Source organism: Chelonoidis abingdonii, chromosome 14 (assembly GCF_003597395.2).
Source record: "Chelonoidis abingdonii isolate Lonesome George chromosome 14, CheloAbing_2.0, whole genome shotgun sequence".
Classification (NCBI taxonomy): Eukaryota; Metazoa; Chordata; order Testudines; family Testudinidae; genus Chelonoidis; species Chelonoidis abingdonii.
In genome coordinates, this window is record NC_133782.1 from 40,355,735 (window position 1) to 40,367,027 (window position 11,293).

Below are 11,293 nucleotides of genomic sequence, written 5' to 3' on the forward strand. Positions count from 1 at the left end.
ACAGACCCAACACTCCCTCCCTGAGTTTTGAAAAAATCCAGTTTCCTGATTGGTCCTCTGGTCAGGTGTTTGGTTCCCTTTGTTAACCTTTACAGGTGAAAGAAACATTAACCCTTAGCTATCTGTTTATGACACCTCCATTTCTTTTTCTTTTGCCTCCATAGCTCTCCTGTGGGCAGCCTTTTTGGCTTTTTCTTCTCTTTCAGCTGCTTCTTTCTCAAGTTGTTTTAATCCAATCAGTCTCCTATGTTCCTTTTCTTTTTCTTGTGCTTCTAGTCTGGCTAAATCCATTTTTTTCTGGACATCGCTGTCTGTCATCCTAGCCTTTCTGTGTTTAACCTGGCTATACCTGAGAGTTAGAAAGAAAAAAAACCAACCCAGCTTGTGAATTCCTTTGCTACTGTAACTTGACCCCTCTGCCTTCAGGCAGAGAAAAAAAACCTGTAACAAGAAAATTTTGTCCTTTTAAAATCCTGCTGTGCTTTTGGTTCAAAAATGATCCGACCGCTCTGCCACCATGTCAGGGTTCCTTCCCCACCCTGAACTCCAGGGTACAGATGTGGAGACCCTCATGAAAGCCCCCTAAGCTTATTTCTACCAGCTTAGGTTAAAACTTGATCACTTTGTAACCAATTGGCTAGGATATTATTCTCAAGCCTTCCCAGGAAAGGGGGTGTAAGGGCTTGGGGGGATCTTTTTGGGGAAGAAGAACTCCAAGTTGTCCTTTCTCTGTTTCTTGTTAAATCACTTGATGGTGGCAGTGTACCAGGTTTTAACTTAAGCGGGTAGAAATAAGCTTAGGGGGCTTTCATGCGGGTCCCCACATCTGTACCCCAGAGTTCAGAGTGGGGAAGGAACCCTGACATTGGTGCAGAATCCCCCTAGGAGTAATAGCATGTGCTCAGCATGGCTCAGCTGGGTGGGGACGCTGCAACATTGATCCTGCTAGTTAAAGAGTGAAATAATGCTTTGTCTACACTGGATCAGGAAATGCTTTTCCAGCCATGTTAGCTGCAAACCCGTTGGCAACCGGTTTTCTGGAAGCCCATGTTCCAATCATTATGGTAGATCATAGAGTTGTGTCTCTGTATCTTAATCCTAGCTGCTATTCCTAAGGCAGACTGGACCTCACTAACTGCCCTGCACTGCAAAGCCAGTATGACTATGTAAAATACTAACCCTAAATATACCCCCAACAACCCCAATACTTAGCAACACTGCAAGGCAGCGAGTGGGCCCTTAGGTATTCCTAGGGGCTCCCCATTTCAGATCACTGGTTAGAAGGTGGCAGGGGGACTTCAGTAGGTGGCTTTGGATTGTCGTTGAATTTCATGTCACGGCAGAACAAGATGCTTTTGTTGCCCAAGCCCAGCTGGTACTGCCATATGTAGATCTTCTCTTTCGGCTGCAGGGTCAGACTGACAGACTCTTCCACGTCAGTGGCCTCGCTCCAGTTTTCCTGCTCCGTGTTGACGCTTTTCCCACCATATTGAGCTGTGAGGGAGAACTGGTACTTGGCAATGGCTTCGGTGAGGGCTCCTGACTGGTATGATGCTGAGATGCTCACGCTCCAGTTGTGCTCTATGCTGCTCATCTTCTCCTTGGCATAGCCCACCTTTCTGGTGATCTTCTTGTTCCAGGTGATGGGCGTGTTGGAATCATTGGAGATGGTCTTAATGGCTTCCCAGGTGCCAAAAGCTGAACCCTGGGTGATAGCCAACCCACCAGGGAGAAAGTTGATCACATCAGGGTGGAAGGAATAGGTTACGGCATCTGTGTTCTCGTGGAAATTGGTGGTTCGGTAATACTGGATCCCCCATTTGTCATGGGGCTTGACGAAATAATAATAGTCCTTGATGCCCCAGTAATAAAGGCCATCTCTGCAGGATGGGTGGAGGCTGTATTCGACAGCATCAGAATTGGTGTTCATGTTAGTGACCCTGCGGTAGACGCCCTTGCTCTGGAAGATGATGTAGAAGTACCCAAAGGCTGAGAGATAATGGTCTCCTCCCTGGCAACTGGGGTGGAGATTGTAGACTACGGCTTCCGCGTCCATGTTCATGTTGGACACACGGCGATAAGCCCCTCCTTTGATGATGTAGAAGAGGTCATCCTGGTGGGCGAGATAGTGCTCCCCACCCTGGCAGGAGGGGTGCAGACTATACACGTTCAGCTCTTTTCCTTCGTTGAAATTGGTCGACCTCATGTAGCAGCCCAGGTCTGAGCGGACAATGTAGTAATATTTGTTCACCCCGCAGAAGTCGGCCCCTGGGGCTTTGCTCTTGGGGACTATCGCAGGCATGGTGTTCGGCACTAGAAGATAAAATAGTTTCTTCCCATTAATTATTTTGCATTGCAGTAGCACCTGGAGCCCCAAGCTGAGATCAGGGCACTATTCTGCTAGGCATTGTCCATACACATAGTAAGGGAGGATCCAGCCAGAAGAGATTACAAGCTCCATAAACCAGCATGGTGGGGCCCACAAACCCACGGTGTAAAGAGGAAATGAGCTGCTATGGGCTCCAGCTACATCTGCAACAGGTGTCAGGCTTGGCGCGAGGGGTAACAAGGGCAGAACCCGGCTCAGCTAGGGGCTGCCTGGGAAGGGGGACAGATTTCCAGTTCTCCCTGGGGTCAGGGACCACTTGAGCAGCTGCCACCAGCTGGGCCCTCCCTGAGGGAAGATATGCCCCATGCAGTGCTGTCGTTCTTTTGATTGGGTGCTGATGACTTGTCTGAGGTTGTGGTGCCCTGCCCAAAGGGGCTGACAGCTTAATAAAACCCCTTTGATTTCTTTACAACTGACATACGCCTTGGTAGTGGTTTGTCTGGGTTTGGGGTCCCAGCTCAGAGCTTGATTTTGGAGGGATATTTGCACTCACGACTCCCTGACGCTAGCAGGAGAATGGGGGGATCGGTGCTCTGGAAAGCAAGCCGAGGTTACTTAATCAGGGGCCAGGCTGGCACATGTTCCCGACAAGATAAAGGAGCATTGTTCCCATGGTACAGGGGATATTGGCAGCATGGGCTATGGCTTAACCTTCATTCCCCCATTGCTTAGGACTCCCTTTTCCTATCCCATCAGGTCCCTCCTTTCTGGGGACCACCCTTCCCCCATCCCCTCAGGATCCCCCTTTCCTGCATCCCTTCACGATCCCCCTTCCCAGGGACCCCTCTTTCCCCAATCCCCTCGGGATCCCCCTTCTCAAGGACTCCCTATCCTATCTCATAGAACTGGAAGGGACCTTGACAAGCTCCCTTTCCCTCAATCCACTCAGGATCCCCCTTCCCTGGTCCCTCCTTCTCCCAATCCCCTCAGGATCTCCCTTCCTGGGGACTCCCCTTCCCCTCATCCCCTCAGGGTCCCCCCTTCCAAGGAACCCTCCTGCCCCTCAGAATTCCCCCTTTCCAGGGGCCCCCCTTCCCTCAATCCCATCAGGATCCCCTCTGCCCTGGGATCCCCTTCTCCCCCAGTCCCCTCAGGATGACTGACAGAAATATAGCCAATTGCTCTTGTGGATCAATATTAAAAAGGTTCACGTGCCCAAACAGCCAGGTGTAGCTAACCAGATGAATTGAAGTAAAGCAGCACGGGGAAGGACAGAGCCATACATACCCCTTGCTGTCAGATGTCACCGGTGTGGTGCTCTGCTCTGTTCAGTGTGGATAACAGTCGGTTGCGTGTGTTCCCGCTGTGTGCTGGCCCGGCTCTGCACAGATCGCTGGCACAGCTCACCCCGAGAAAACCCCCAATGACCACAGACTCCGACAAGGTATGAAGGCACTCAGCCAGGTTCACTGTCAAACAAAACAAAGTCTCTAGCTACCCGGATCAGATATCTACAGTTCTGCTAGTACATACGTGCTCCCTGACAATGGACCGGCTCAGTCAGTGGCAGGATTTACCACTGCCCCCTAAGCCAGACAGAGACAACTCCTCAGGGTAAATTCTTATACATGGGTGCAAACAAGTTGCACATCACTCCTAACGTATTAAGGTGCAACCCCTCTATGCAGTAAGGTGCCGCTTCTCACATTGTACATGTTGATTTGAACAAAACAACTCTATCCATCATATTACCCTTTTGCCCTTGTCTTTAGGATGGGTCAGCCTGTGCCTTGTTAGCTGTGTGAAATGTGCAAGAATCAGAGTGTTCTGGTACCATTCTAGCATATGTTTATATCTCTAATGTTCAGTACCTTTTAGGTATTTATATTTTTGGAACATCAGCCCTTTCCTTGCCAGCTTCTGTGAGCCTCTGGCTCACAGCTTAACTTTGCTTTATGTTAGCGTAAGGGGTCCCTTTACCAAAACTCAGCGGGGGTATTTTGGCTGGCTAGCTCCCAGTACTAGAAGGAAGGAGAAGGGTCGATGGGAAATCAGGACCCTGAGACTGACAGTCCCCAGGAACAATGGGGAGAGACCAGTGCTCTAGGTCAGCCTGATTGACAGGGCAGGCAGGCTAATGAGGGAATCAGGCGCTCCCGAGGTTCCCATCCTGCTAGTGAGTTGGAATTGCCTGCAACAGAGTGGGGCCGAGCTAAGGAGAGAGCAGGGGCCAGATCTGAGCTGGGGAGCAGAGCTGTGCCAGCCAGAGGGGCCAGAAAAGCAGCCCAGGAGGCAGGTCAGTGCTGGGAGCAGGGTCACAGAAGCAGCCCAAAGAGCAGACCTGTGCTGGGAGCAGAGCTGTAGCAACCAGAGCCAGGGGGGCCAGAGAAGCAGCCCAGGGAGCTGGAGGCAGAGCAGCAGCAGGAGTTGTGCTAAGCAGAGTGGAGCTGGAGCTGAGGCAGAGTGGTGGAGCTGAGACTGGAGCAGTCCAGAGCCAGGTGCGTGAGAAGCTGGGGAGAGTGAAGGGGACCCTGGGCAGCAGACCCAGCCCAGGGAGACACCTCCTGGTGAGATGCCTTGCAGGCCAGACTTGAAGGGGGATTGTAACCCCGATGGGACAGGGTGATACTGGGAAGAAGGGTCCTGCCACCTAGAGCCTGAGGGGGTGTGGCCACTGCCAGAGCAAGTGTCCAACCCATAGCATCCCTGCAGCACAACCAGGGCCTGAGAAGGAAGCCTAGGACGTGTGAGGAACACACTTCCCTTACGTCCCAGAGCTGCTGTTTGTGATGCCCTGTGCCACAGAGCGGGGTGACTTGTTTTCCTGTAACCTGTCCCATTTTTAACTTATTTTTAAAAAATTGGTTGCTGTTTAATAAATTGTATTTGCTTTGAATTGTATGTGATGATCAGTGGGTCAGGGAAGCATCCAGTGCAGAGAGTGCACCCCAGAGTGGGGACACCCTAGCCCCTGCCCTAAGGGACCCCAACAAGGTTGGGAGTTGAGCTCCCAGGAATCCTGGGCCCAGCCTTGCTGGGGTTACGAGGACTCGTTCAGATAGGAGAGTGGAAGGGAAGCCCTCTAGGTCAGGCAGGTTCTGGGTAAAGGGAGTGGGAGCGAGGACTCAAATCCTGTCACTAGCCCATTTCACCGGGGTTGTGTATAAGCCAGGAAAGTTCCCCACAATAGCGGGACCATTTCCCTGCTTACATTAGCAACGTCTTGACCATTATTTTAGTTCAGGCCTTAGGCCTCATATTGGGCCTCTGATATAAGGGTTTATGTTTCAGGGCCTCATCTTACTACACCCCTCCTCTAGGGAAGCATTAATCTGGTGGCTTGTGCACCGTACACAGAAAATGTGCTGCACACACATTAATCTAGGAGTGCTTGTATTTATATCCACTAGCTGGAGGGGATAGCATACATCCCCCACCAGCCGTTACTTGTTGCATGCCTTTTCTGGCTCTGATTTGGTAACCACATTCCATATCAGTCTGGACGTGACAGCACTCCCTGCCTGTAGCAGGACACAACCCCAGTGTATCTTTGTCTTTGTTCCCTCCTGCCTTGTGAAATAGCTCAATGTGAGAGAACAGCACGGTGGGGAAAAGCAGACCAAAACAATGTTAGCATGGCATTAAGGTTCCTTGGTGCTATGTCGTCCTCTTGCAGAACATTTTGCTGGGCAAAACAAAATCTTCTGAAAAGCAGGCAATGAAAAGTTAAGATGCCAGCAGAGCCCTCTGTCCTCTTCTGACAATACCTAATACACCCCACAAATGTTTATTCTGCCAACCTGGTTCACCTTCATGTACAAACCCATTCACACACAGGATTCCTGTTAAGGCTAGTAAAGGACACAGTGGCATTTGCAGCCTTATATTCCACTCAGTGTGGGCAGTATCCTTTTTACAAAAGCCCTATGGGCTGCCACTCCCACAACCTGCGGCTATGCAATTCTCCATTGGGGTGCTCCCATCACTGACGTTAACCCACCTCCCCAAAGAGCACGGAATTCAGAATTCTCCCTCTTCCATCTGGGGATTTTGATTCATGTGCAAATGCAAAGACTTTGAGATTGCAACTCCATGGCATGGCCCCCCGGAGTTAGTCGAGGCAAAGGAGGCCGCTGCCTCATGCCCGTCGGGTTAACAGAATGGAGCCAACCAGCAGCGAGGGTAACCTATAACGGAGGGGCAATACCTCATTGTTTCTAGTCACAACATGTATGTACTTGGGAGCTGCACATGTGATGTCGACTCTTTGTTCTACCGCCTGGGGACACACCGGGTAATAACCCCAGTCCCAATCTTTGACAATGACTCTATAATGGACAGGAAACCAGATCCCAGGAGAAGCTGGGAGAGTCTGTCCCAGTCTTTAGCAAACATATCAGCCCCTTTACCAGGCCCCGCCAACACGGCGGGGCAAAGAGGGCAATTGCCCAAGGGCCCAGGCAATTTAAAAGGGACCCCCCACCTGGCTCAGGTAGGTGCGGAAGGAGCCAGGAAGGGGATGGAGGGGCGGACTACTGGCAGGAAGGAAGGAAGCAGGAAAAACAACGAACACAGACACGGGGTGCAGCACTGTAGCCTCCAGGGGGAGCTGGGAGCCCAGGCTCAGTAGCGGCTCCTTCCCCAGTTGAGCCTGTGCCAGGGACAGACTTTAACTGAAAGTCTTTGTGTGCCCAGCCCGGGGGGACTTTCTCCAGCTGGACTCAGCCCCGGGCTCTGCCGCCCCTGACCTGGAGCTGTAGGCACCCGTGCGGGAGAGAGCTGGGGCCAGCGCTGGGGCGGGCAGGAAGGAGATGCTGCTCAAAGGCCCCAGTAGCCATAGGTCTCGCAGGCCCTGGGGATCTGCTCCCAGGTGGAGAATGTGCCTGGGCGGGGCCTGGACAGTGATGGAGCCGCAGCCCTCATGCTGCCCCTAGCTGGGGCAGTGCTGGGGGCTCGGGCGGGGACAGAGCAGGCGGGACATGGAGGGATTTCCCTCTGTGTGTCTGGGGGCAGGGAATGGGTCAGGCAGGGCCGGGCTGGAAAATCAGCCAGAGATGGGAGGAGGGGAAAGACGGTGTGTAATGGTGATGAGGGGGGTTGAATTATCTCTATGCAGCCAGGAACCCCCAGGAGCAGCCGAGCTGATGCTAGGGGTGGGGGGAGCTAATGAAATCCCCTCAGATTTGGCCACTTCTCTCTCCAATAGTGAGAAAATTCTCCCCCATTTCTCCTGTTTATCGCTTATGGGTATAAAATCCAGGCAGGTTTCTCCCCTTTTTTCTCACGTTATTGACCCTTTCTTTAGTCGCCACCTCAGATTTTGCCTCATTTTCGCTCTAGTTCATCAATGTCAATTTAAAATCTCCTCAGATTTGGGATATTTTCCCACCCATTTGACCTGCAGCAAATTGTCTTTGTTAGGTGGGAAACTGTTACCCTGAGTCCTAACCCAAATGAGAAGGGGGTTGGTTAGTGGGTGCAGCTTGGACAGCCTGGAGATGTGGCTGCCCGTTCTCTGCCAGCAACAAGGCATGGAATGGCCCAGGAAGGATGAGGAGAAACATCTGCAAATGGAGACTGCCCAGGTCCAGGTTACCCACTCCTAGCTGCTGCCCCCCCACAACTGCCAGTGCAGCTCCCTGCCAGCCACTAGCTGATAGTCACCTTCCTACCCCTGCTGCTGCCTCCTCCCCACTGCTGGGGAGTTTTCCTGCTCCATACCCCTCACTTGCCCTCTTAAAATACCTCCCCAAGTGGTTCCCTGCTGCCCATGGAGACTGGTGGTGGGAAGGAACTGTTACTTTTGCTTTATTAATTGAACTTTCATATACAGTCCCCCCAGGCCCTTTTAAATCCCCTGGGTGGGCTGCAGGGCTCCTAGGCACGTGCGGGGTGGCACCACTGGCGGTGAAGGCAGCCAGGCGGGCGTGTGGAAGCCCTGGCCGTGCTGGAAGAACGTGCCCAGAAGGGAAGCCGGAAGCAGCTCACTAGGCATCAGCCAGCACAGGCGCAGCACTGCCCAAATGTTGGGCAGACCATATCCGGGTGGGCACAGCTTATGCATGCATGGCGTGAACCTCAGCCATCCCTTTCTGCGGCCCCATTGACTGCCCCGCCCTGGGGCCCGGAGATCCTGTCTGCGGGCCTGCCCTTAACTCTAAGCCTAAAGGCTGACTCATGTTCTACAAATTAGCAACGACACGGCAAAGGCCAACAATTTCTTAACCCACCAGCGGTTACATGGTGGAGATGGAGAGATTCTTTTTATACTCAGACAGAGAGGACATATAAGGCTCTGATTACATCACAAACTGTTAGTTGTTGTATTGATTGTGCTTTGTGGGTTAAGATGCACAGTTATACAACAAAGGCCAACTCGAATGTTTTGCGTTTTCCTCCATGCCACAGGCCAGAACAGAGGCCAGTTTATATGTGAGACTTTCTGAAGCGGTTGCTAGTGTCTAAAGTAAGTGGTTGAAGTGAACTTCTACGTGAACTGTAAGTCGCATGCATATGCAACATGCTTTTCAGGGATCTTTGTCTCTGACTAGGTATCTCTCTCAGATGGACTCTCTGGACAAAGTTCCTGGGAGTGGGGAAACAGGTGGGGTTGGAGCCCAGGGATTCAGTTTCAGAGGCAGCCAGGCTGTGTGGCCCACCCTGGAGGAAGAGTGGGATCCCAAGGCACATTGAAGGGGTCCTTGCAAGGAACTGCTTAAAAGCTGGGGCACAGCACCATTTGTGTGGCTCCGTGACAACAAGCCAGAATGGATATTGTGATTACTGAGTGTGACCTGCATAGAGCACAGGCCAGAGACCTTCCCCACAATAAACTTCTAGCGCAGAGTGGTCGGAAAGTCTTGATTTAAAAATGGCCAGCAATGGAGAATCCACCACAACCCTGTGTAAATGGTTCCGATGGTTAGTGTTTCTCACTGCTAAAAATTTACCCCTTGTTTCCAGGCTGAGTTTGTCTAGCTTTGATTTCCAGCTGTTGGATCGTGTTAGACCTTTCCCTGCTGGATTCAAGAGTCCATTATCAAATATTTGTTCCCCACGTAGGTACTTGTAGACTGGGATCAAGTCACCCCTTAACATATTCCTTGTTAAGCTAAATAGATTAAGCTCCATGACTGTACTGCTAGAGGGCAGGTTTCTAACCCTCTAATTATTGTCTTGGCTCTCCTCTGCACCCTCTTGTGGCACGTTCGCTTTGCACGGAAGGTGCACGTCACATACATGCATCGGAGACTCCGTGTGTTGGGAGCAGATCTGTTCACAGCCTCAAGGGCGCTTGATCTGTCATGCACCTGTCCGTGCTTGTTCTGTGCCGTTCCTGTGTGCGGTTTGGTAGCCCCACTCCGTACTGGTCAGGACGTGAAAACGCTCCCTACCCATATCAGGACGTAGCACTGATCTGTCTTCTCTTTGACAGGTTTTGTGCTTGCCAGCGTCAAAGCTGATGTCAGCTTTGCAAAGGGTTCTGGAGTTTAGGTCAGCTCAAGGGCACAGAGCTCCTCTAGCCCCCTATGGGCACCTCCCCACAGGCTCAGACTTAGGTGCCAGACTCCCAGAGGCTTGGCTCACACTCCTCTCCTCAGCCTCTCCCACTAGCTGCCCCCAGCAACTCCCCACCTAGTTCACTGGCTTCACTCTGAGCCGCTACCTCTCTCCACCCATCGTAAAGGGAGCCTGGGTGACAAATGTAGCCTCAGTGGATCCCAGGGGGTTTCTAAGCACCTGAAAGTTAGGAGACATGACTGTCAGCATCCCAACGCCAAAGTGCCTCTGTGAATCTAGCCCTTACAGGCTAAAGGGGCCAAGCAGACAGAGAAAGGGTTATTAGCCCCCATTGCATGGGGGAAACTGAGGCATAGAATAGCTAAGGCTGGCTTTAGTGCTCCCAGTAAGATGCCCAAGTCCCATTGGAATACACTGGGATTTAGCCTGCAGACTTCCGAAGGGCATTTAAAAGTCCTGTCCTAAGAGGGAATGAAACCCAGGTCTCCTAAATCCCAGTGTAGAACCTGAACCACAGCCCCAGCCTGTCACTGGTTTGTCAGTTGTGTCATTGGTTCTGTCTCCTAGCCCCACCCCACCAGACTCAGACAACTAGACCCCACTCCTCTCCCAGAGCCATGGCTAGAACCCAGGAGTCCTGACTCCAGAGGTCCCCCAATGTTCCTTTCATTCTCTTGCTAAGATTCTGATCTCAGCAGTCCCAGGATCAATCCAGAGTCACCCCTGAGTGCAAAGGGGTCAGGGCTGGATTCTGCTCCCAGCTGCCCTGGGTCAATCCGTAGTGGCCCTCCCTCTGCATTTCCCCCTTGGCTGGAGTCTGTTAGCTCACCCAATTCCTGGGGCTCCTGTCAGAGATGGATCCAGCTGCCAGCAGAACTAAGAGTCCCCGACTCTCTTTCCCCTCTATACAACCCGGCTGGGCAGCTGGGCGTGGTGGGGTTGGAAGGAGAAGTTGCTCCACTGAGGGCCCCAGAGACACTGGTGGGGGAGGGAGAGTAGTGCAGGAAGCAGGCACCAGGCGGTTGTTTTAGGGCAGTCCTCTCTCCACATGCCTGGCTGGAGTGCCTGATTCACAGGCTCAGGGTAGCCAACTGATGGCCAGATCTGGGGTGGGGACTGGGGAGAGACACCACCTTCCCCACTCAGACTGGCAGGGCCCTTGGAGGTTTCTACCTCCCTCTGCAGTATGGGGTGCAGGGCGCATGCTGGGATCACTTGGGTCTGTGTCACCTGCCAGGGCAGGGCCTCAGCACTGGGGGCACCTCGGGCTCTGCCTCTGGCTCACAGCAGCTGAGTCTTTAGACTGCAATGCTGTAGCTGAACTGAAGGCACTGGGCTCAGCAAGGGGGGATGGGGGTGCAGTGTGCTAGACAAGAGCTCAGCATGTCTGGCCCTGGTAGTTCAGAGCTCTGGCACCTCTGGCCCTTGGCAGTTCATGGACCT

General features: G+C 52.5%; 1 protein-coding gene across 2 annotated transcripts; it reads right to left on the minus strand.

Moving 5' to 3' along the window:
* Positions 1–974: 974 nt before the first annotated feature.
* Positions 975–10,757, minus strand: LOC116829709 (uncharacterized). 2 transcript variants are annotated; one of them, XM_032788672.2, is made up of 2 exons: positions 10,680–10,757; positions 975–2,313 (listed from the first exon to the last, which is right to left on the minus strand). In XM_032788672.2, the coding sequence occupies exon 2, from the start codon at positions 2,300–2,302 to the stop codon at positions 1,271–1,273; it is 1,032 nt and encodes a 343-aa protein (XP_032644563.1). In that variant the 5' UTR covers positions 2,303–2,313; positions 10,680–10,757; the 3' UTR covers positions 975–1,270. The 2 variants fall into 2 exon arrangements, with proteins under 2 accessions (XP_032644563.1, XP_032644561.1); XM_032788670.2 differs by lacking the exon at positions 10,680–10,757 and adding an exon at positions 3,617–3,794.
* Positions 10,758–11,293: the final 536 nt, after the last annotated feature.

Bases quoted from the DNA above. Each gene is read 5' to 3' on its own strand.
- LOC116829709 (XM_032788672.2), bottom strand. From the start codon at position 2,302: ATGCCTGCGATAGTCCCCAAGAGCAAAGCCCCAGGGGCCGACTTCTGC.